This window comes from Camellia sinensis, chromosome 12, assembly GCF_055761805.1.
Source record: "Camellia sinensis isolate YWXY chromosome 12, ASM5576180v1, whole genome shotgun sequence".
Lineage (NCBI taxonomy): Eukaryota > Viridiplantae > Streptophyta > Magnoliopsida > Ericales > Theaceae > Camellia > Camellia sinensis.
In genome coordinates, this window is record NC_138972.1 from 96,112,217 (window position 1) to 96,137,758 (window position 25,542).

A 25,542-nucleotide genomic window follows, 5' to 3' on the forward strand; every position below is an offset into this window, starting at 1 on the left:
AATAATTTAAAATGTTAATATTTTAACTTTAAAAACAACTCTACACTCAATTAATAAATTATTTTTAAAACTCATAATCAAACACATAACTCGAAATTCCATACTACTTTCACAACTCTACACTCAAAAAATAATCAAATACATAATAAAAAAAATTAAAATATTTAAAAATATTTTTATAAATAGAGTTTGGATTTATTTTTATAAAATATTTTAACAAAAAACAAAAAAATGTTTTAAATTTTTTTTTTTTCAACTTTCTTTGGTTTTCTGGGAAAACGTGTTTTTATTGGGAAAAGGTTGACATTGGAGTCTTCTTAGAGTAGTTTTGTATGGAAGTTATGCTCCAAAACGGAGGCTGAATGTGTTTTGTCCGTTTGTGGCTAATTTAGCCAATTTTGTCGGTTTGTGGCTAAATTAGCCCACAACCCTCTTGCCAAACACATGCTAAAATACATAGCATGGTTGGAGTAGAAACATTAAACAGTTGATAGGAAAAATAAAATCTATACTATATATATAAGCAAATGTAGTGGTCTCTTAAAAAATTCCAAACTCTCAATCCTAACATCTCATGAACCTCTTTCCTACATGGCACATCTATTCTTCTCTCATTCTATTTTCCTATTTTTTCTTATCTTTTTTTCTATTTTTTATTTCACTTTTTAATTACTTATGGCATGGATATAAAAGATTTTCAAAATATTTAAAAATAAAAGATGAGTTTGACTCTAATTCAAATTTCTTCATCAATTTATGTCTTACCCAAGGATATTTGAAATAAATAAATAAATAAATTTATAAATCTCAAAACCTACCTTCTATGACAATATGAAATTAGGCAAAAAGATTGGAGAACAAAAATAACGTTCTAAAGAAATTAAACGGGTGATTTAACAAATTATGCAAGATTTTTGGCATCTTATGTGAAAAGAAGCACATGTTTTAAATCTCATATTGTGTTTTTTTGCTCTCTTTTACTTTTGCAATTTATCTAAGTTTCTCTTTCTATATTCGTATAATTTATCTTTAAATTTGCATTTGATTTTTTTTTTTTAATCTTTATCTTATATTTACAGGATCGATTCTTGCTTTTGATTTTCAATTAAGTTTATTCTTTTTTTATCTAATTTTCACTTTCTATATTCTTATAATTTTTTATTCTTTCTTATTTCAATTAAGTAGCTTTAGAAGACAAAATTTGATTAAATTATAGGTAGTAGACACAAAATAGAGTTAAAATTTGTATAATATGATAACATAATTGCTTATTTTTTAACTACACAAAATTTAAATTTTAAAAAATTATATGTAAGGCCCCTAAAATATGTATTTACTTTTAAGACTCTAATGATGAATTATTTTCTTAAAGCCCTCGTTACTTGAATTAATTCGAATCTTGTCGATTAGCAAATTTCTATTTCTTTTATTTTTATTTTATCAAAACAAAAATTTCCTAACCTAATTTAATTCTACCTAGGTTACATGTAGTTAACTTCAAGCCCTTATATATATATATATATATATATTTCTTTTTTTTTATTTCAAAACTTGCCCAAAATAGTACTTATATTTTGTACCTTGATATGCCATCAATCTTGCTATATATATATATATATATATATGTGTGTGTGTGTGTATACACCTTGAGGGATGTGCCTAGGACCAAAATTAATAAAAAAATTGCCCCATCACACTTCCCCAAGGCTAGCCCTCCTAGGGAAGGGAGAGAGAAGCCAATTTTCAAGAATCATGATTATGAAATCCTAGAGAAATACAACCTAGTGACCTACCTAGGATACAAAATCCAAGATATAGTTTTATTACAACTAGAGGTGGCCTAAACCAATGGAACACACCTCCTAAGTCCCTTCTATTCCTTTAGAATTCAAGCAAAATCTTAACTTTCCATCCAATTCCAACTAAAGGGCTTTTATGTCCTTTTACACCAAAATTTGCCTATATATACCACGCTCTCCCTAGCTTGCAAACATACACACAACACACTCACTCACACACACATTTTGGTTAGAGAGAGGGAGGAGAGCAAGGAAGAAGAGTCTAGAGGAGGAGAGGGAAGAAGAAGAGAGTTTCTTGTGCAAAGCTAGAAGGTAAGCCACCAACACAACCTTCTCTTCAATTTCTTTTCTAATGCATGTTCTTTTTTAAAGATTTTAAGTGATGTTTCAGATCTGTTATTATCATGTTCTCATGTTAAAAAATACCAAGATTTGAGTATTGTTTCCATCTCTCTTGTATTTTCCTCATTTTGGTACAAACCATCTTCTTTTTGTACAAATCTCCCAACCTTTCAAGGGTACTCTTTCAAACAAATTTTCTGAGTTAAACATGGGATAGTTAGCATGTTTTCCTCACAAAATAAATGAAACTTTTCCATGGTGGAACCCCCTTTTTATAAATTTTCTTGTTTTGGCATTCCACCTTAAAACCTGTTTTTTTCAGTCAACTTTCAAAAATTCCAGAAAAATGTACAAAAATATTCTGAACCTCTATTTTATGTCAAAACCTTCCTTACGGAGTTAGCTTTCAGCTAAAATTGGTTTCATCGAAAAACATTGAGTGGTTTGCAAGAAAATCAAGTTTTCGTAACAGTCGACAGATCTGGGCAGATTCTGGAACAGTGCTGGACTATTTTGTAAATAACTTAAAATCGGGAAAAGCAATCCCATTTCCGAAAAATGTTCTAGGAACTAGATCAAATTCTCTACGAACCATAGGAAAATCGAGTCCGGTGGATGAACCTAAGTAGTCCTTCCATGTTAACCTTCATGTGATGTCAAATCTGAAAATTTGTTATGTTTAGATGTTTTATACCCTTGTATTCATGAAATGTTTAATGGCCTATTATCATATCTTGGCATAATGTTGTATGGGTATGTTATGTTAATTATCTTCTTATCTTGAGGAGGCATGCTTATGTGAATTTTATTTTATCGTTTAGTTAGACTAACCTTGACTTAAAACACTTAATTCAACGGGAAACCTAATTGGGTGGGTATTGGGTTTTCGAGCATTTGAGAAATGAAAAGATGAGAAAATGTGGTATATGGATTGTTGGGATGCGTTCCCTATTCGAAGGTTAAAGTCTTGCACAAGTGGTTTTCGGAACCCTTGAACGGAGCGGTTGTATTCGGACCCTAGGTGGTTTGGTGTAAGGAGGGATTCGGGCAAGGCCCTATTTTACTGTCTCTTTTGAGGCCCTGCGGTTGGCGCTACACGGTATATAACCGTTGGTAGGCATCCGAGGTTAGGTCTGCAACAAAGCAGCAAAAGAGGGGGCATACCGAATAATCCGCGTCCGATTCTTGTAGTTGGGAGGACGAAATCTCTTTAGGGGATTTCTAGTTTACTAACATCTAACTTAACTATTTATTTATTTCTTTATTGATTTATTTACAGGAATATCATGCTTTACTACTTGATGTTATATTTTGTGATTATGCATTGGATTGGGAAAAAGGGGTAGGGTGTGTGTGTGTGTTTACTGGGCATTCAAAGCTCACGGCGTATCATGCTAGGTGACGAAACGGAACTCATAGCGGAAGACGACGAGCCGGAAACCTTTGAAGACTTTTGGCTATCTTAGGAATACTAGAAATTTCCTTTTGTTATTTTGTAAGACTCATATGAAGTTTAAAACTTTCTTTTGTGATGTAATGTAATGGAACAATCTTTTGAAGCAAGTATAATTGTGGTTATTATGTATGTATATCCTATGTATGAACCTTATCGTTGCTTATGAGACCTTGTGTCAATGCCTTGTAAGATCTGTCAAAAAGGTAGTGCGCTGCCTAAGAAAGCTGGACTTAGAAGGGAGGCTATTTTGACTCCTCCGGCGATCTGGGATCTTACTTGGTTATTGGCCATAGGACTCACTAGTGACTCTCCCTTGACTGCAACATATAGTGTAAAATCGGGGCGTCACATTATAAGTGGCACTTAAATCTTATCTGATTTTTAACATACTACCTCGATTTTATTTTAGTTTTTTTTTACAAATTTTAAAAAATTATAAGTGGCATTTCACTCTTATCTAATTTTTTTAATTATTACCCTCTCCATTTCTTCTGTTATTAGAGTTATATTAGATTTTATTTTTCTTTTCAAGTTTGTCTTATCTTATTTTTTAATTTTAAATTTCAACTTTCTTTTTTTTTTAATTACTGAATTTCTCTCTACCTCATTTTTCTAGGATTTGTCTAATTTTCTTATATATATATATATATATATATATATATATATATATATATATATATATATATATATATTTATTTATTTATAGTTTATCTTCAAATTTAAACTTAATTTGTTTTTATCTATATCTTATATTTACAGAATCCACTCTTACTCTTAATTTTCAGTTGAACTTTTTTTTCTTCTAAAATTTATTTAATTAAATATAGTAAGATCACTAAATATATTATTTCAATACCCATTTAAATTAATAGCATAGTATTTAATTATTAATTTTTAGCATGTTCAACAGTATTTACCATTTTCTGTTACTTGCGCGTGCATGGTACGGGTTACCGCTAGTATATACTTTGTAGTAACGTTTAGATAGGTAAAATGTCTATTACCGTTGGAGATTCTCTTATTAGTGAGTAGTATACCTACCAACAATGTATATTTTTTTATTTTACCTTAATTTCTTTATTATTTATATACACAATATTATTCACCACGTTTGTTTCTAATTTTTTGAAAATACTTTTCAAAAAATTCTACTTTATTGTTTTCTGTATTTTTTTATTTTTACTGACTTTTTTTAATATTTTAAGTAATTCTTTTAATTTTTAGACACACCTAAATAAATACACTTAAAAAGTATAATTTTTCTTAAAAAAATCTTTAAAAAATTCACTAAATACCAAAAATATACTTATTTTTATATTTTTGTGTATTTATTACTTTTTTAAAAATATTTTTTTACAAATATTTTATTTTTTAGATACATCTAAGTAAGGTGCATCTAAAAAAGTATTAAAAAAATGCGTAAATTTTTTAAAATATTTACTAAAAATAAAAAAAATACGAAAAATAAATAATTTAGTTTTCAAAAAATTAAAACCAAACACACTGATTTTTTATTTTATTTATTTATACAAAGAAATATCTAAAAATCTTAAAATGTAACGAGCTTGTAGAATAAATGTTAAAATAAGTATTGTATGAACTAATTTATTAGGGAGACTAAAATGCGTCAAGACTAATAATTATGATAAATAAAAAATTTAAAGTTAAAAATGCTCCTATTATATTTTAATAATTTATTAAAAATATTACATAAACAATGTATAATGATGATCTAAGATTGCGTAATAATTTTCAAAAATATTACAAACTTTAAAAAAATTACTAAAAAACTTACACATGTTGACGTGGGTGTGGGTTTCATTGAGTCCTAGTATTGCTCAACAACTTTTGAAAAAATTGTGCTGGAGTGAAATAATGGAGAAACAACTTGTACTAAAAACATTTATAAGTACATGCAATTAATTTAAGGAAAATGTTTTGATGTATAATGCATATTGTATGTAATTTTATTATAAAATTATATAAATTTTTACGAACTTATATAAGTAATATTAGGGGTGGGCGTAGATCGATTGCGGTCACAGAACCTTCAATTTGTCACCCGTCTACCAGATTGGCAGATTAGAGAAAATCAATCCACATCCGCCTACCAATCTTGTGGATGTGGATTGATTGGATTGGCAGATTGACGGATGGATGCGAATCGGTTTAACAATTTAAAATTTTATAAATTTTTAACTTGTACACTTTCTCAAAAAAAAATATATATATATATATATTACAGTCAATGACTTAAAAAAGTATTACAATCACTGCATGCCTCATCCAAAGAAAGAAAGTTTGAAACTTTAAAATATTACAATTATTGCATACCTCGTTTACATATTACAATCGCAACATGCCTTATCTACCTAAAGTATTACAATATGTGGTTCTTAAAATATAAAAACAATTCAAACCATTAAAACCATGAACATACCAGTAGTAGAGATTGTATGCCTCTGTATTGTTACATCTATATCTGTTTTTGAAAACAAAAATCAACCAGCATATATCATCTTATTTATTTATTATTTTTAGAGTTAGATTTAAAAATCAAAAAATATAGATAAATAATACATTTATTTTTTTCAATTCAAAAAATATATTCGAATTGAAAACTTTTTTTCAATAAAATATATTCAACAAAATATTTAAACTATTTTTCAATTGAAAACACAAACAGAATATTTAAACAAATCAAAAACACAAAATCTTACAAATTATTAAGGGTACTCGCGGTTTAACAGTTCGGTTGCGGCCAAATAAATTTCAAATCCGCCATTCGTCCAAAACTAGGCAAATTGAAAAAAATAAATCTGCAACCGTCTGTTTGTCATCACGCATCCGTCCAAAATACGGCGGATCGGATCGGTTCGGTTCGGATCGATTTAGGTGAATTAGTATATCCGCTGCTCACCCATAAGTAATATAACAAAAATGTATAAATTGAATACAAATTTACATAAATTTATAAAAAAATTAAAAGCTACGGTAAATTTGTGTTTAATTTATAAAATGTTTCATTTATTGGCTTTTGGTTCCATAATTTTCCCGCCATTTTAACAGGCGAAACACATTTTGGGTGTTTTGAAAAGATAGTTAAAAATTAATTTTTTTTTGACATTTTGAACTTTTTTTTATGTAAAATGTTATATGACTCAAAATAAATTAAAAATTAATTTTTACCTTTTTTTAAAAAAAAATTTCATAATATTTTGAAATGGCTCCTTTGTCTTAACTTAACCCCTACCCATAAATAATACAAACACACATTGCCACCACTTTAATCATCTTCATTATACATAAATAGGCAATGAATAATTCCTCTCCAACCCAACCTCTCTCTTTTAACTCTTCCACTGTTCCTTCCTCCCTCTCTATCTCTATCTCTATCTCTGTGTGTTTATAAGGTGTGTATATATACACAAACACACGCGCGCGCACACACACACAAATATATATATAGAGCGAGAGAGAGAGAGAGAGAATGTTTGGATCCTCCGCCACCCCCATCGCCACCACATCGCCGCCGTACGAGGTGGACGAGTGCCGAGGCGTCCTCAGAGTGTACAGCGACGGCTCAATCGTTCGATCCTCTAAACCTAGCTTCAACGTCCTTGTCCATGACGATGGCTCTGTTATCTAGAAATTTGACTCCATCAACAACCTACACCTTCGCCTCTACAAGCCAGCCACTTCCTCATCAGCTAAGCTCCCTATCTTCTTCTACATCCACGGCAGCAGCTTCTGCATCGGCTCCGGAACCTGGCCCAACTGTCAGAACTACTGCTTTCGCCTCGCTTTGGATCTCCAAGCCCTGATCATCTCCCCTAACTATCGGCTGGCTCCCGAGAATCGACTCCTGGCTGCTATTGAGGACGGCTATATGGCTGTGAAGTGGCTTACTCTTCAAGCTCAAGCCAAGTCGGATCCGTGGTTGAGTGATGTAGCTGACTTTAGCCGAGTTTTTATATCGGGCGACTCGACTGGGGGAAATATAGCGCATAATTTGGCTGTTAGGCTCGGAGCTGGGTCAAATGAGTTAGACCCGGTGAGAGTGGGAGGGTATGTGTTATTGGCACCTTTTTTTGATGGAAAGGTTCTCACTAGGTCTGAGGCTGAGGGAACTAATTGACAGGTTTGTTTGTGTTTTTTTTTTTCTTCTCTATTTTTAGAAAAATTAGTAGTAATAATAATTGCAAATATATAAGAGTTCAAGTGGGACACGAATTCTAAAAGAATTGACACAAGTTTCAAATAATCATAGTTAAATAATAAATCCATTACAGAGTCGATAATTATGATATCTATTTTGTAAATTCTCACACGAATTCTAAAAGAATTGACACAAGTTTCAAATAATCATAGTTAAATAATAAATCCATTACAGAGTCGATAATTATGATATCTATTTTGTACATTCTCACAAATATAACGTAAAATTTTACACAAATATATGAATTAATTTATAAAAAATTTAAAAATTATAATTTACGTATGTTTGTGAGAATTTAAATAATTTTGTGTGGTAATTTATATATATTTATGAGAACTTATACAAGTACATATGATATGCACCTTAGACATTTGAACACTTCTAGAAGGGGTTTATAAAGAGAAAGTGATGCCCAACAAATAGTCTGTTGGAAAAAATGGTTTTATAAGGATTATTTTGGGCTAACTTTGAACTCAAAATTGAGCGGGCCCCAAAAGTCTTTTGGGGTGGGTCTGAAAAGGTGACGTGTTCCTTACCGCATAGCAGGTCACACGGTGAAGACGGTTTGTCAAAATCATTTATGAGTGAATGAGAAGTTGACATCGTTTTCGGGTTCGTGAAATGGATAATTAAATAAGTAAATGTGGATTTCCCTGAAATGGGTTGTCCCATATTGAAACTTTAAGAGAGCTTGTATATATATATATATATATATATATAAGCTCTAGATTACAACACTTAGGTTGGGCCCCAAGGGGCACCCCAAGTTTGTAGAAGGGAGGAGTTATGGACAAATGGAAGCTTGGCTCAAACCATTATGCGCGCCGCCACCGTCCGGCCGAGCCGTGCCGGACTGGGTTGTGGGTTGGGTCAGTTCTAACATTAATTTTTTAGACAAAATTTATTTGAATTTTTTCCAAAATTTCTTGCGGGAAAAATTAATTTAAATTTTGTAATTTGAATTTGAATTCAAAAAATTTGTCCATAAATTGTGTCCCATTCAGATCAGTTCCACAATAGTTTAAAATAGTCCAAACAGGTCTTGAATCTATTGCACCCAAACATATTCAATTTCGGACAGATTCAATTTTTAAGACTGCCCAGACAGTTTCAGCAGTTTCTGTAACTGCAATAGTTAATCTATTCAACACTGGTTGCATCTGTTCATTTCAAAAATTAAATCTGTACAGGTGTGTTTCATACCTGTTCAGACCTGTTCAATCTGTTACGAATTGCCTATAAATACAGCCATTTTCCAACAGTCTTTGGGTACTGAAAAATTTATTTTTTGCTGTCCTATTTTCTGCATTATTGCATATATTCTTCATATTAGTTTTTAGGAATTTTTATAGAAAGTATAGAACACAAGGTTCTAGTTCACCGGACAAATTTGTTTGGAGTGCTACTATAAATTTGTAAGGATCATTGTATCTTGGGAGATAGACACCACTTAACCGTAAGCACCGTAGTGGGGCGAATCTGTCTTAAGGACAGAGCGTCACACACTCGACTTGATCTTTTATTATTCATTCGGTTCGGTAAATAATTTCGGTACGTTATTTATTTTATTTGTTTGATTTAGTTTCAATTTATTTATTGTACACAGAAGATTGTTCCAACATTCTTAAGACAAATTCGAATTATTTTGTTTACAAAATTTTTCGTTTATTTCCTTTCTTCTTTCTTCTTTTTTCTTTCTTCTTACAGAAATTATTTTCTGTGATTTTACAAAATAATATTCTGGTTGAAAAACAAATAGTAGTAATATACTGTTTGACAGATAGTAGTAATATACTGTCTATTTTCTTTGACAAGTAGTATTAATATACTTGTGTCATTAACAATTCAAAATATTTATTTGTGAAATTTGTCAGAAATTAATTTTGGTTTTCTTAAATAATTTCTTAGTGTTCATTAATTAAAAATAAATTCTTTTTCTTTTTAATTATTGAAGTGTTACAGAAATTTAATTTTCTGTGTGAAATTAATTTGGTTAAATAAAATTTTATTTTATTTCTAAATTAATTGAGAAATAAAAGTTACATTCTTGTTTCTTTTATTTTTACAGAATTTAATTCTGTGAATTTGGATTAATTTTCTGTGTAGTATAAATTCTAATTCTAATTTTGTTTTATAATTTAGAATTCATGACTACTGAAACAAATGCTCAAACGAGTACTGCAATGGTGGCTGCAATTGCGCCAACCCCCTCTCATGTTGTGACAGTACTGATAAATCACGGTGAGCAGTCAGAGAAGTTCTCAGGAACTGATTTTAAAAGATGGCAACAGAAAATATTATTCTATCTTACAACTCTGAATCTGACTCGTTTTTTCCATGAGAATGCTCCTACTCTGAACGAGGATGAAACTAACCGACAAGTAGTTGTTGCGGTCGATGCTTAGAAACATACTGATTTCCTTTGCCGAAACTACATCTTGAATGGACTTGACAACACATTATACAACGTCTACAGTCCTATCAAGACAGCAAAGGAACTTTGGGAGTCTTTGGAGAAAAAGTACAAAACGGGAGATGTCGGCTCAAAGAAATTTGTGGTTGGCAAATTCCTAGACTTTGTGATAGTTGTTTCTAAGAATGTGATCAGCCAAGTTCAAGATCTCCAACTCATTCTGGATGACATTCATGCAGAAGGCATGTCTCTCAGTGAATCCTTCCAAGTTGCAGCCTTAATTGAGAAATTACAAGGCTGGTAGGAATTCAAGAACTACCTCAAACACAAGCGCAAAGACATGTCTTTAGAAGAATTAATTGTGCATTTGAGGATTGAGAAGGACAACCGCAATTCTGAAAAACGGGTTGATAAGCATCCTATGGAGTCTAAGGCAAATGCTGTGGAACATGCCCCAAAAGCAAAGAAACAGAAGTTTTCTGGAGAGAGTTCATCACAAGGCTCTAAAGGAGAAGAAATTAAAAAGTACAAGTTTAATGGCAAGTGTTACATCTGTGACAAAGAGGGACATCAGGCCAAAGATTGTCGTAGCAAAGGCAAAAGTAAAAGAAGAACAAGCAAGAAGCCTGCTCAAACCCATATGACCGAAGTGGACAATATTTCCAATGGTGTAGATGACATCAATCTTTCTGTAGTTATTTCCGAGGCAAATCTTGTCGGAAATCCTAAGGAATGGTGGGTAGACACCGGTGCTACTCGCCACATCTATGCCGATGAAAAGATATTCATATCTTATTCTATAGAAGACAACGGTGAACAACTTTTTATGGGCAACTCCTCAACTTCCAAAGTTGAAGGACAAGGGAAGATTGTTTTGAAGATGACATCTAGAAAGGAACTCACTTTCAATAATGTGCTGCATGTACTGGACATTCGCAAGAATCTTGTATCCGGATCTTTGTTGAGTAAGAATGAGTTTAGGCTAGTTTTTTAGAGTGATAAATTTGTCCTTACTAAGAATGGGACGTATGTAGGAAAAGATTACATGTCTGATGGCCTTTTCAAGATAAATGTAATGACTGTTGTACCCTCAGTTATTAATAAAAATACATCTTCTTCTTACTTGCTTGAGTCTTCAAATTTATGGCATGGTAGATTAGGACATGTTAATTATGGATTTTTACGTAGATTAATTAATATGGAATATTTACCTAAATTTGACATTGATTCAAATCATAAATATGAAATTTGTGTTGAGGCAAAATTATCCAAAACTCTTTTTCATTCAATTGAAAGAAGTACGGAACCACTTGAATTAATTCATAGTGACATTTGTGATTTTAAATCAATTCAAACCAGAGGTGAGAAAAAATATTTTATCACTATCATAGATGACTATACTAAATATAGTTATGTTTATTTAATAAGAACTAAGGATGAAACTATGGAAACTTTCATTCAATACAAGAATGAAGTTGAAAATCAACTTGGTAAGAAAATTAAGAAACTTAGAAGTGATAGAGGTGATGAATATAAATCACCTTTTGGTGAATTTTGTAAAGAATATGGAATAATTCATCAAACGACCGCTCCTTACTCACCTCAGCAAAATGGAATTGCTGAAAGGAAAATAGGATTTTAAAAGAAATGATGAATGCCATGTTAATAAGTTCTGGATTACCTCAGAACTTGTGGGGGGAAGCAATACTTTCTGCTAATTATATACTTAATAAGGTACCCCAAAAGAAAGTGATCAAACACCTTATGAAATGTGGCATGGGAGAGTACCGTCCTACAAATACTTAAACGTGTAGGGGTGTTTGGCTAAAGTGGCTATTCATAATCCTAAAAAGACTAAGATAGGTCCTAAAACAGTTGATTGCATTTTTATTGGTTATGCCAATAATAATAGTGCATATCGGTTTTTTATTTATAAATCAGAACATACCGAAATGCATGTAAATACGATTATTAAGTCTCGGAATGCATCATTCTTTGGACATGTATTTCCAAATAAGACTAGACAAGAGACTAGTACTAATAAAAGATCTTTGATGCTATTACTAATAATGATCAAGAACAAGATTAAGAGCAAGAGATAGATCAAAATGAGGAAGAGGAACTTAGGCGTAGTAAACATGCTAGAATCTCAAAATCTTTTGATCCAGATTTTCTAACATATTTGTTAGAAAATGAGCCTTTTTAAAGAGACTATGTCCAGTCCTAAAGCTCTTTTATGGAAAGAAGTTGTCAATAATGAAGTTGAATCCATCTTGCAAAATCGCACTTGGGAATTGATGGATTTGCCACCAGGTTGTAAACCTCTTAGATATAAGTGGATTTTCAAAAGGAAAATGAAAGCGGATAGATCAATAGATAAATACAAGGCAAAACTTATGGTTAAAGGTTTTAGACAAAAAAAAGGTCTTGATTACTTTGACACATACTCACCGGTTATTAGAATAATATCCATTAGAATGCTAATTGCCATTGCGTCTCTATACAATCTAGAAATTCATCAAATGGATGTGAAAACTGCTTTCTTAAATGGTGAGTTAGATGAAGAAATTTACATGGAACAACCAGAAGGTTTTTCTGTTCCAGGAGAAGAAAAAAAAGTGTGTAGATTGGTTAAATCATTATATGGTTTAAAACAAGCGCCAAAGCAATAGCATGAGAAATTTGACAAGACAATGATGTCAAATGGATTTAAAATTAATGAGTGTGACAAATGTGTTTATATTAAAAACACAAACAAAGGTTATGTCATTGTATGTCTTTATATGGATGATATGCTCATCATAGGTAATAATAATGACATGATTAAAACTACCAAGAAAATGTTGAATAAACATTTTGACATGAAGGACATGAGCATTGTTGATGTAATTCTTGGTATGAATATTACCAAAACATCAGAAAGATATGCTTTGTCACAATCTAATTACATTAAGAAAATACTTGGCAAATTCAGCAAAGATGATGATCATCTTGCTAGAACACCTGTGGATATAAATTTGTTTCTTTCTAAGAATGTACAGGAAAATATTTCTCAATTAGAGTATGCTCAAATTATTGGAAGCTTAATTGTGATGACCGAGTCTTTCTTTCTTCCTTCTCTCCTCTTTTCTTTCCTTTCGCCTCGTCTTTCTTTTATTCTTCTTTGGGCTTGAAACGTTCGGAGATTGTTTCTTTTAAAATGGAATCCTTGTCCTTGCGGTGTTTGGTGTTGGATCTCAATTGTTCCAGGAAGTGCGGGGTCAGGTCCGGAGTGCTCGGATGCGATGTGGAAAAAAATTCTGGGTTGGAGGCTAGGGGCCGCACGTGCGGGAGAGGGGCTGCACGTGCGGAATTCAGGGGATTGCTTGGGTTGCATTCTGCATAAAAGGCACGAGCGGGGAGTGAAGTGCGGGAGGTGCCGCATGTGCGGGGGTGTGTAGACGCGCCCTCGGGCCTCGCTACAGTTCGGACTCAATTTCTGTCATGGTCCTGTATCTAATCTCGCGGAGTGCAATGCAAGACCGATGAATTATCAAAGAGTCCAAATCCGGCAAATCGTTTTTGAAAACAGATTTTTTTTTTAAAGAAGTGCTAAACATGGACTGCTTTGCCAAATACAGAGTCGCCACCTAAATGTTTTGTTTTGGGAAAATTTAGGAAACCCTGACTCATTGCCTAAGGCCACGTGTCCGTCATCACCAAAGTTGCCTCGGCTCGGGAACTTGGGTACGATTGGGGAAGGTCACTTCATGAGCACCCCCGCTCGCTCGATCAAAGATCGACCTCTACTAACCATGATATCGAGTTTTGAAAACATTATGTGCTCTTATTCCGGTTATTAGCCTAGATTTACTACGTGATGCGCACAACATACAAATATAGACCGGATCGCCTGAATTGGAACAAAATATCTCATGTTTGTTTCGAAAATGGTTTGCTACTCGCAAGTAGGCTAAAATACAGGTTTTGCCACCCTTGGGTGGGCTTAGAAAACATGGTGTTGCCACTCTCAAGTGGGCTTAAAACTCGTATTTAATGAATTGTTCCAATTCAAATAACCCAACCTTCACTCACAGGCGTTCAGGCAGTTATATCACATAAGCACATAGCCTCATGGTAAACATGCAATCATGGCAGTCACTCACACGCATGCAAGGATGCTAAAGCATAAAACTTACCGAGTACTCCAAGTCAAAACAAAAGCTATGTTAGAAATCCTGCATGATCCTAGATATACAGAAATGCTTAATGCAACACATGCGAAATGCAACTATAGTAGGCTCGGCTATTCTAAGGATGACATGTGAAATGCTACAACTAATAAGTATTCAACTTGGAATCGAAATACAAATGTAGTTAGTATGATGCGCTGAGCCCGGTGCATGCAAGACAGATGAATGATGCAAACATGCAAGCATAAGTATGCTAATTGAAACATGCCCTAATCTAACCATCATAAGCAGGTAAATAAAAGGGAGAAAGACGTAGGGTTGGAAGACATACAGCACACGCACGCACACTTATTACAATTGTGCCCTCGCTCGGAGGGTCCGAATAAATAATACAGTCCGAAATGAATAACGAATTATAGCTAATTATTACACATCCACTAACTAACTAACAAATTAGCTAAGTAAGCTATAAACTGGCATGCAAATGGACTGCCCCGGCTCTGTTTTGGATGACAATGAATGCATGCATGCTCGATGCGCTTTGTCGGTAAATTCTATCGCGATGCCTTGTCCCGCCATTGTTTGCAGCTGATTTCAGAAACTTACACAAAGCTCTAGGAGGCTGAAACTCCACCTGGGGAAGGCTGCCGACTAGCTCTTGGCTTGGGAAACACCTGCCGACCACCCCTCATGGTGAAAACCAAAAAAGGTGGTCGGCCTACCAGAAAACCTGGTCAGCTGACCACTTTCTGCCCCTGGACTCTAGTTTTTCTGCAACAAAGGCAAGAAAGAAAGAAAGCAATGTATTTTCAACATATGTGTGCGCAACCACTCCTTCCCGTCCTTGCACAAGCTCTAGGGAGTGTGACCCTCGGTTCTCGAGCCACCAATTACGCATCTCGATGCATGATGGCCAAGAGACCGAATTGCACGTTTTAATATGACATGAATGCATGTATGAACATATGAAGCCAACAATCCTATCATAGATAATCAAGAACGTCGGGGACCGGGAATCGAGGCACGTTTCGTCACTTGGAGTAAGAAACGCCCCTCGTTTCTCGTGCTTGGACTAAACCCTATTCCAAGCACCATGCAAATGGAATGGCATGCACAATGCGACTAACATGCAACCTAGCATATGCAATGCTCTGTACTAAAATGACATGCACAATGTGCGTGATGTAACATGGCATACACAATGCTCTAAGATGCAACCTGGCATACGCAATGCTATGGATTGAAATGGCATACACAATGCAAGATGGACTTACACCAATATGAGTGAACCTCAGCCACACTCACATCAGTGGCCATTAGATGGAAAAGAGACAACCGAAATGCGTGCACACGTGCACATATATTGAGGATCGAACCTAAGGCATAAAATGCCACTCTGCCAAAGCATGGCAAGGGATGAAAGATGGCATACAAACATGCAATTTCCAACACTGGAACATGATGCTAAATGATCCCGAAACATGGAAATATGGCACCCGATGCATGAAATAAGCCCCGAAACTCAAAGCTAGGCACATGTATTGAATTATAACTATGTAAAGCAAGCATTATTTGGCCATGAAGTACAAAGACAGAGCAAGGCAGTCCCAAAACATGCACATTTCTAATTTAAAGCATGGCCAAAAAGTGCTAACATGATGGACTAAAATAGCATGCAAATTTGGCTAGCAAGCATGGTTTATATGGCATGTATACGAAGCAAATGAGAACTCATCAAACTAGCCAAAAACAGTGAATAAAACATGCCAAAATATGCTCAAATAATCACTGAAATGCAGCCAATGCATGCAAAAATGAGGGGCTTCTTTGGAGGGCCTTGCAAGGGGTTGTTAAGCACATACAAGATAGACACTTATCATGGCAAAACCAACTCTGGAAATGGATTATGACAGCCCTAAAACTCACCAAATAGGTCCTGAAATCAATCCAGGAATCATGCAAAGCAAGGCTCTACACATGCATTGTAGACATAAAATATGGCCAAAAGGGCCTTGGATAGCGCCAAGGAAGACCTTAAAACTCACAGAATGAGGTCTGAAACAAGACTTCAATGCATGCAAAATAGGGTCCCTTTGGAAGGCCCAAAAGACCACCAAACAAGACAAGGAGAGAGGGGGTCACCCCCTTCTAATTTTGGCCCTTAAAAATACATCTAAGCCACTGAAAATCCACTGGATTTCAGTGGCTAAGAGACCAAACCATGGCCAATGCAAGTGCTTTAATGCATAGCCTTAATCATGAAGAGATGAAGCATGTATAGGGGAAAGATGACCCTAAACAGAAATGGGACCTTAACCAAACTTGAAGAGAATGTAAAAACAAGACCTTTTCCAGTTTATAGCAAATCTCTAAAATGCTCACAAGTAAGGCTAAAATAGGATGCAAAAATAGCCCTAAAAGAGAGATTGAACAAAAAGGAAGTAAATGACTTCAAACAGTAAAGTTCCCTTAAACAAAGTTGAAGAGGGGCTCAAAATAAGTCACTTTACAGTTCATAGAAAATCTCGAAAATGCTCACAAGTAGGACTAAGATATGATGCAAAATAGGCCTATAAAGAGGGGTAAAGCATGCAAGGGTATAGGAGGCCTCAAACAGAAAAGTGTCCTTATACAATCTTCAAGAGGAGCTCAAAATATGACACTTTTCAGTTTATGACAAAGTCCAAAAATGCTTTCAAGTATGGAAAAAATAAGGAGCAAAATGAAGACCAAAAGAGGGAAAGAGTATGTTACCCTTGTAGCCAAGAACTCCAGCAGCAAAAGGGATCCAAACTTTGAGCTAAAACCAGATTTTGGAGCTCAAATTGATCCTCAAAGAACCTCATCCCAATGGTAGTTGAGTTTGATCAACGGTGCTTAGGAAAAGGAGATGTATATCTCCAAGTATAGCTCTTGCTATGCACACCAAGGCAAGAAAAGGAGAGAGAGGCTGAGATTTGGCCCTAGAATTTCTAGAGAGAGAGGGGTTTTTTTTAGAGTGAGAAGCTCCCAAAACTTGCTTAGCAAGATTTTTTTTTGAAAAATGAGAGATATAACTCATATATGGCTAACCTCAGAGTTGGCTCGAAAATATCTCATTTAAGGGCAGCTGAAGGTTGTGGAAGACAGCTAAAAGGAGAATATCTATCAATTTTGGGCTTTCTGGGCATAAGTAGTCGGCCGACCACCTTTTATGGTCGGCCTGCTACTTTTTCTGGTTTTTCAGGACAAAAAATGGGTCTTCCGGAAAGAAACGTGGTCGGCTAGGTACCCAAATTGAAGCCCCAGAAGTTAGCTTTCTAATGGCGCAAACCTTGCATTAAAATTCCATCTATGCAAAAAGTTATGCCCTACTTCAACCAACCATATCTCCCCTGTCTGGACTTGGATTTAGGAGATTCTTGAGTGAAAAATGAAGCCCTGGAAGTACGATTTCCAATGGTGGTGGCCTTATAGCTAAAATCCAAGTATGCAAATGAATAGGCCTGATTCAGCGAGGGCTGCTCGACTCTCTCCTACCCGAATTCATGTCGAACTTCTCCCAAACTAGTTTCTTCCCTCTTCTCTTCTTTTCCTCAATTCCAAAGCCCTAAGTAAGGTGTTTTGAAAGATTTTTCAAAGATTTCATCTCTCTTTCATTCATTTCCACTTTGTCCTTGCACGGTTTACCGAAAAGCGCAACATTTAACGAAATGCGAGCGTCGGAACATCGTAGGAACTTTATTTTCAAAATGTTTTGAAAGAGAGGGTTTCAAGTCTAAAATCATTTGATCAAGATTGTTTCGGTCCAAAAAAGGGGTATGAAGTTGAGATTGGACTCTCTCCTTACCGAAGAAACTGAACCTTTGCCCTGCACACCTTTCTCCATCAAGTAAACCATCAGTCGCGTCCAAGTCTTAAGGGCGGTCAAAAATGGGGTGTCTACAGGGTGATAGCCGCACGCGCGGGAATGAGCGCCGCACGTGCGGTCGGCTTGAGTCCAAAAACTTGCATTTTTGTAACATTTTGGCCGAGTTGCATATCACTTTGGAGGTTCACTCTCTCACTCTAAAGACCATTTTCTCTTATCCTTCTCTCTAAAAACCCTAACCAAAACACTTAAACACCTTGATTTCCTTGCAATCCTTGGATCTAGAACATCATCATCTTCCTCTAACCTTGAAGATCAAGCTTAAGCTCTTCTTGGTGTAGCGGAAGTTGAAGAATCCACCATTAAAGTTAGGGTTTCATCCTTCTCCATCAAACATTGAGGTAGGGGATTCTTGAGTCATATATACATGTTTTGCTATATAAATGTTGATTCTTAAGCTTCCATGAGGTTGTTGTGTTAATTTTACTCTTGCACTAAATGAAGAGAGAGAAATGGGGTTTTTGAAATAGGGATTTTAAATCTCAACTTCTTTTATCTCTGAGAATGTTTTTCATGCTAAATTTAAGAAAAATATGGGTTTGATTGGGATTTATCATGAAATGGAAGGATTATTGGGTTTTGATGAAAACCCTAGAAATTGAGGGTTTTTGAAATCATGAGAAAAACTATGACATTCTTCTTTTCTTTTTTTAAATAAGTAAATGATTGTGGATTTCACAATGTGATATAAGAAATGATAACTTCCTTGATATAAAAGAGTGGTGTACTTTTCTTAACTATTGTTGAATGTATGGAAAATATTTAAGTGGAAGATGATAGTTGTTGTGCATTATGGATTGTGAGAAATTATGTTTGAAAAACATTACATGTAGTCTTGATGAGACTATGTTGCTAAGAATTGTAAAAGGTGAATTGTGGCTCATTGTAGAGACCTTGAAAACGGAGAAATGTCATGAGATATGGGTAATCTTTGCATTTCATACTCATTCGTGTTATTATTATTTTGCATTTGTAAAGTTTGAATGGAAACATTTACTTCAAGAAAAGAACTTGTATATCGAAATGAGAACTATGGTAATGTGAAAGGGGTAAATACGTGGTAAGTCCGGATAGGGAGTGTAGTTAAATTTGTCAAGTTGGCCTGAGTGTCCATGGTGAAAGACCAGAAAACCCGCGCGGATAGGTATCGAGCCTTCCGGTTAGCACTGGTAAAAATGACAGTTGGTATTGCTTGTTGAGCCTACTTGTAGACACCAGCCTAGGGATTACTAGTGTCATATTTACTGCCCCTATTGATTTTAAAAGTGGAAGTTTGAAATAAGTTGAGATTGTAATGTTATGCAAAGATGATATTCTTTAAAAGAGCATGAAATGAATTTTCCCTAAAAGAGCATGGCATGGCATGGACATTTGCATTTTAATTTGAATTGCATAACTGTATATACTTTGTGAGAATTCTCTACTGGGCTTCATGCTCACCCCTATGGGATTTGATACAGGAAAAGATGTGGTGATTCCGCCGAACTGAGGGCCTGGATATTTTTGTGAAGAGTAGATAGCTCTCCTTTTTGGTTGTAAATTTTTTGTAAAGCCAAAGGCTAACATGTAGGGGTCCAAGAGACCATTTTGTGTAACCGGACTATTGCCTTGGAAGATGTAAGCCCTTAAGGGCATCTTTATTGTTTTGAGATTAGATGTCTCACATGCTATAGATTCATGTGATTCTTTTATCGTTTGAATGCATACCCGCATGTAAACTTTTGTATAAACTCTCTCTCATTGATTATGTAAAGATGGAAGTGTAGACGTCCCCGAACGTCCCGGGAGGGAATCCCGTTTTGTTCATTTGGGCTTACTACAGCTCAGACTCAAATGTCACGGTCTTGTGCCTAATCTCGCAGAGTGCAATGCAAGACCGATGAATCATCAAAGAGTCCAAATCCGGCAAATCGTTTTGAAAATTTGATTTTTAGAAAGAAGTGCCAAACATAGACTGTTTTGCCAGATACAGAGTCGCCACCTAAATATTTTATTTTGGGGAATTTAGGAAACCCTGACTCGTGCCTAAGGCCACGTATCCGTCATCACCAAAGTTGCCTCGGCTCAGGAACTTGGGTACGATTGGGGAAGGTCACTTCGTGAGCACCCCTGCTCGCCCAATCAAAGATCGACCTCTACTAACCATGATATCGAGTTTTTTGAAAACACATGTGCTCTTATTCCGGTTATTTACCCTAGAATTACTATGTGATGCGCACAGCAAAACAAGTATAGACTGGGTCGCCTAAATTGGAACAAAGCATCGCATATCCGTTTGTTTTTTAAAATGGATTGAAGTTTGCTACTCGCAAGTAGGTTAAAACACGGGTTTCGACGAATTATTCCAACTCAAGCAACCCAACCTTCACCCACAAGCATTCAGGCAGTTATATCACGTAAGCACGTAGCCTCATGGTAAGCATGCTATCATGGCAGTCACTCACACATATGCAAGGATGCTAAAGCATAAATAATTACCGAGTACTCCAAGCCAAAGAAAAAAGCTAATTAGAAATCATGCATGAATCCTAACTATGCTAAAATGCCTAATGCAACACATGCAAAAATGCAACTACAATAGGCTCGGCTATTCTAAGATGGCATATGAGATGCAACAATCGATACATGTATTCAACTTGGAATTGAACTACAATGCAGTTAGCATGATGCGCCTAGCCGGGTGCATGCAAAACAGATGAATGGATGCAAACATACGAGCATAAGGATGCTAATTTAAACGTGCCCTAAAACTAACCATCATAAGCTGGTAAATAAAAGGGAGAAAGACGTGGGGTTGGAAGATATACAGCACACACACGTACACTTATTACAATATTGCCCTCCTCGGGGGGTCCGAATATGTAATACACAACCGAATAAATAAAGAATTACAGCTAATTATTACACAACCCTAATTAATTAACAAATTAACTAAGATAAATAAACTAGCATGCAAAACATATGAAATGGACTGCCTCAGCTCGGTCTTGAATGATAAGGAATGCATGCATGCTCGAGTCGCCTTGCCGGAAAATCCATCGCGATGTCCCGATTTGCCTCTATTTGCAACTGGTCCCAGAACATTGCACAAAACTCCAGAAGGCTGTTGACCAGTTTTTCTTGCTGGTTTCCGGTTTGCTGTAACAGAGAGCAAGAAAGGGGCATGGCAAAGTATTTTCAACATATGTATGCACGACCACTCTCCCCGTCATCGCATAAGCTCTAGGGAGTGTAGTCCTCGATTCTCGTGCCACCAATCATGCATCTCGATGTATGATGGCCGAGGAGTCGGATTGCACGACTCGATGTAAAATGAATGCACATATAAACGCAACAAGGCTTAAACTCCATCATGGGTAATCCGGAGTGTCGGCGATCGAGAATCGAGGCACGTTTCGTCACTTGGAGTAGGAAACGTCCCTCGTTTCCCGTGTTTGGACTAAACCCTACTCCAAACACAATGCGATACACCTAGCATGCATGAATGCAACTCTAACATGCAACCTAAACATAATGCTACTAAATGATGCAAATATGCAAATGATGATATACAAACATACTATTAGCATACACAATGCCATGAAATGATCAATGGCATACTCAATGCACATGAAAACAATATGGCATACGCAATGCACACATGGAGACTAATAATGAAATGATCAAGGCATACACAATGCAATGGTCAATCATGCAGCAACATGGACTAAATGGCATATACAATGCAAGATGGACTTAAACTAAATGAATGGGCCTCAGCCACACTCAAATCAGCGGCCAAACATGATGAAATTAGGCAACAAAACACATGCAAACATGCACAAATGCAAGGGACCAAACCTAAGGCACCAAATACAACTCTATCAAAGCATGGAAAGGGATGAAATATGACATACAAACACACATTTTTCAGCTCTGAAATGACATGCAAGATGGTCCCGAATCATGCAAACATGTCACACAATGCATGCTAGATGGCCCGAATACCGAAACTAGTGAAACGCATTACACTAGAGGTACATAAAGCAATGCACAAATGGAAAAACCAACCCTAAACAGACCCTAGGCAGGTCCAAGACAGTGGGAAAATGGTCTAAAATGATGACTCAAAAGGCACGGAAATGAAGCTCATGCAATGGTCCAAAAACGAGGCATACAAGCACGACTCTCAAACGCATTTAAAGAGTGGAAAATATGGGAATATGGCATACATTTAAGCTCTGAAATATGATGCACAATGGCCCCAAAACATGGAAACACTTCAACATAAGCATGCAATAGGCTCCAAAACTCAAAGCTAGGCAAGGATATTGAACTACAACCATGCATAGCAAGCATCATTCGACCATGAGGCATAAAAACAGAGCTAAGGCAGTCCAAAACATGCACAAAATCAGTTTAGAGCATAGCCAAAAGTGCTAGAATCAAAGGCCAAAATAGCATGCAATGTAGGCTAGTAAAGAGGATTTGCACTACAAGCATGTAGGGCAATCAAGAGGCCATCAAACCAGCAAAATTCAGAGGTATGAAATGCCAAATAAAGTTCAAAAACCCACTGAAACATGGTCTATGCATGCAAGAATGATAGGCTGCTTTGATAGGCTATAAAGAGGGTTGTTCTACACATGCAAGATGGACAGCCAAAATGAAAAAATGGGCCCTGGACAGAGCCTATGCAAGTCCTAAAACCCACCAAAAATGGCCTGAAACATGGCTTGGAAGCATGCAAATAAGGACCCCTTTGTTAGGCCAAATATGCTAGTAAACAAGACAAGGGGTGAGAGGGTCACCCCTCTCTGATTTTGGCACTCAAAATAGCATGATAGCCACTGAAAATTCACTGTATTTTAGTGGCTATAATGCCAAACAAAGGTCAATGCAAAGGCTCAAAGGCATGGCTCAAAACAAAGTAAAATGAAGCATGCAAGGGGGTAGATGACCCCCAATAGAAAAATGATCTTAAACAAACATGTTAAGGACCTCAAAATAAGACTTTTTTCAGTTTATGACAAAGTCCAAATATTCTTGCAAATATAGCTAAGATATGAAGCAAAATAAAGCTAAAAAAATGGGGAAAAGGTGTGTTACCCTTGTAACCAAGAACTCCAGCAGCTTCTGGACCAAAACAGCAAACCTTCAACCTTTGAAAATGGCCTCCAAGATGTTTAGAGTGATGGTGGAGGGGTTAGGCTAGGAGGTGGTATGTAATAGGCCAAGAACAAGGGACTTTTTAACACAAAATAGAAAGATATAGAGAGATAGATATATGTATGCCTTAACCAATTTTCTGAACCTTTGCTAATGAGGGAGAGAGTCCCTCTTATAGCCAAAGGGGTTCAAAGCTTCTCCAAGAAGCTAAAAAACAAGTTTAAAGATCCTCCATATGGAGGATCAATTCTGTGCCTTCCAGCTGGTACAACTGGCAACAACTCACAGAGACAAGACAGGGGGGAGTAGGCCGACCAGTTCAAATGGTCGGCTGACCAGGTTCAAAAGGGTCAAGTCTCAAAAGTTGGTCAGCAGCCTCCTAGCGTGGTCTTCTCACTCAATGCAAGTTAGCGGTATGGTGGGAGACCAGCAATTGTGGCCCAAAAGTGAGGGAGACCAGCTACCTGTCAAGGAAACCGGCTGGCGGGGAAAAAGTGGTCTCCAAGGAGAAAAGGTGGTCTCCCACCCTTGTACCACCTTCCAAACAATGAAAAAAGGGTTCATGCCAAAAATGAACCAAGACGGACGCAAAACAAGGATTCAGGGGCCAAAACGCGCAGCCGGGTGCCCCGAAAACTGACTATTAGGCATCGAAAGTGGCATGCGACCACGAAGGTGGTCTCTCGGGCCACAGTGTCCCTCTAGAGAGAGGAAACAAGGTGTGTGCCAAAAATCGGTGTAAACGGAGAAAGTTAAGCAGTCTTGAACCGAGGCGCACGACCAATGACTCCGAAAATCAAAAACTGGTCTCCAAATGGGAACAGTGGTCTATGACCACGAAAAGTAGCCTACGGCCACTAAGAGATGATCTACGAGACCTCTCTCTCCCTTTGGGAAGAGAAAATAGAACCTGGTTCGCAAACCCAGGCAAAGGACAAAAGAGTCTCGAAGTCCGGAGGCAAGGCTCTTAGCCGAGACTCCGTAACCTCAGAACGAGCACAGCATGCGCAATCACCGAACGCTTAATCGATGACGTCTGAGTCTTAAGGTCGGTCGAAAATGGGGTGTCTACAGGAAGGTTTATTGTTATGGTCTAGTAAATGATAATTAATGTGGGTAGCTCATGTTGGTTTATTTTTGGGGTGTTACATTAATATACTTGATGAACTGCACTCGCCCAGATACAGCTTATGCAGTAAGTAAATTAAATAGATATACGAGTAATCCGGGAGTAGAACACTGGAAAGAAATTATAAGGGTTCTAAGATATCTCCGATTTACTCGTAACATTGGGCTGAATTATACTAGATATCTAGTAGTACTTGAAGGTTACTGTGATGCAAACTGGATATCGGATACTAGAGACTCAAAATCCACTAATGTGTATGTCTTTACTCTTGGTGGGGCGGTTGTATCTTGGAAATCTTCCAAATAGACTTGCATTGTTAGGTTTACTATGGAATCAAAATTCAATGCTTTAGACAAAGCTGGGGAAGAGGCAGAATGGCTTCGCCACTTCCTTGAAGATATTTCAATATGGCCAAAATCGGTGCCTGCTGTATGCATACATTGTGATAGTCAATCAGCAATTGGTAGAGCACAGAGTCATATGTATAACGATAAGTCACGTCACATTCGTCGTCGACATAACACCGTGAGACAACTACTCTTTAATGGAATTATTTCCATTGAATATGTGAAGTCTAAAGACAACATAGTGGATCCACTAACGAAAGGGTTAGCTAGAGAACTAGTTGAGAATTCATCGAGGGGAATGGGACTAAAGCCTATTAAATAACAGTTACCACAATGGAAACCCAACTTAGTTGACTGGAGATCCCAAGATCTAGGTTCAAAGGGACAACCGAGTTGTGAATGACCCAGAATGATCACTTGGGAGTCCAACTCCTACCCATTTCTAGGATGAAATAGTAATGTCTACAGCGTTTTAGGCTAAGTAAAATTTTAATGATTCCAATATCTAGGTAAACCTAGTGGAATATGGCATAATACTTTTCATAAGAATCACCTATGTGAGTGTGAACTGGGCCGGTTCTATGAGATTTGTGAAGGGCTACAAGTC

The 25,542-nt window shown here is 36.2% G+C and overlaps 1 protein-coding gene across 1 annotated transcript in view; it reads left to right on the top strand.

Moving 5' to 3' along the window:
- Window positions 1–25,542, top strand: part of LOC114262419 (strigolactones hydrolase CXE15-like) — a 40,963-nt gene that overhangs the window by 12,454 nt on the left and 2,967 nt on the right. Inside the window, exon 3 of the mRNA XM_082897086.1 lies at window positions 7,247–7,665. Within this exon, the coding sequence (XP_082753212.1) occupies window positions 7,247–7,665 (419 nt within the window). The remainder of the gene's footprint in view (window positions 1–7,246; window positions 7,666–25,542) is intronic.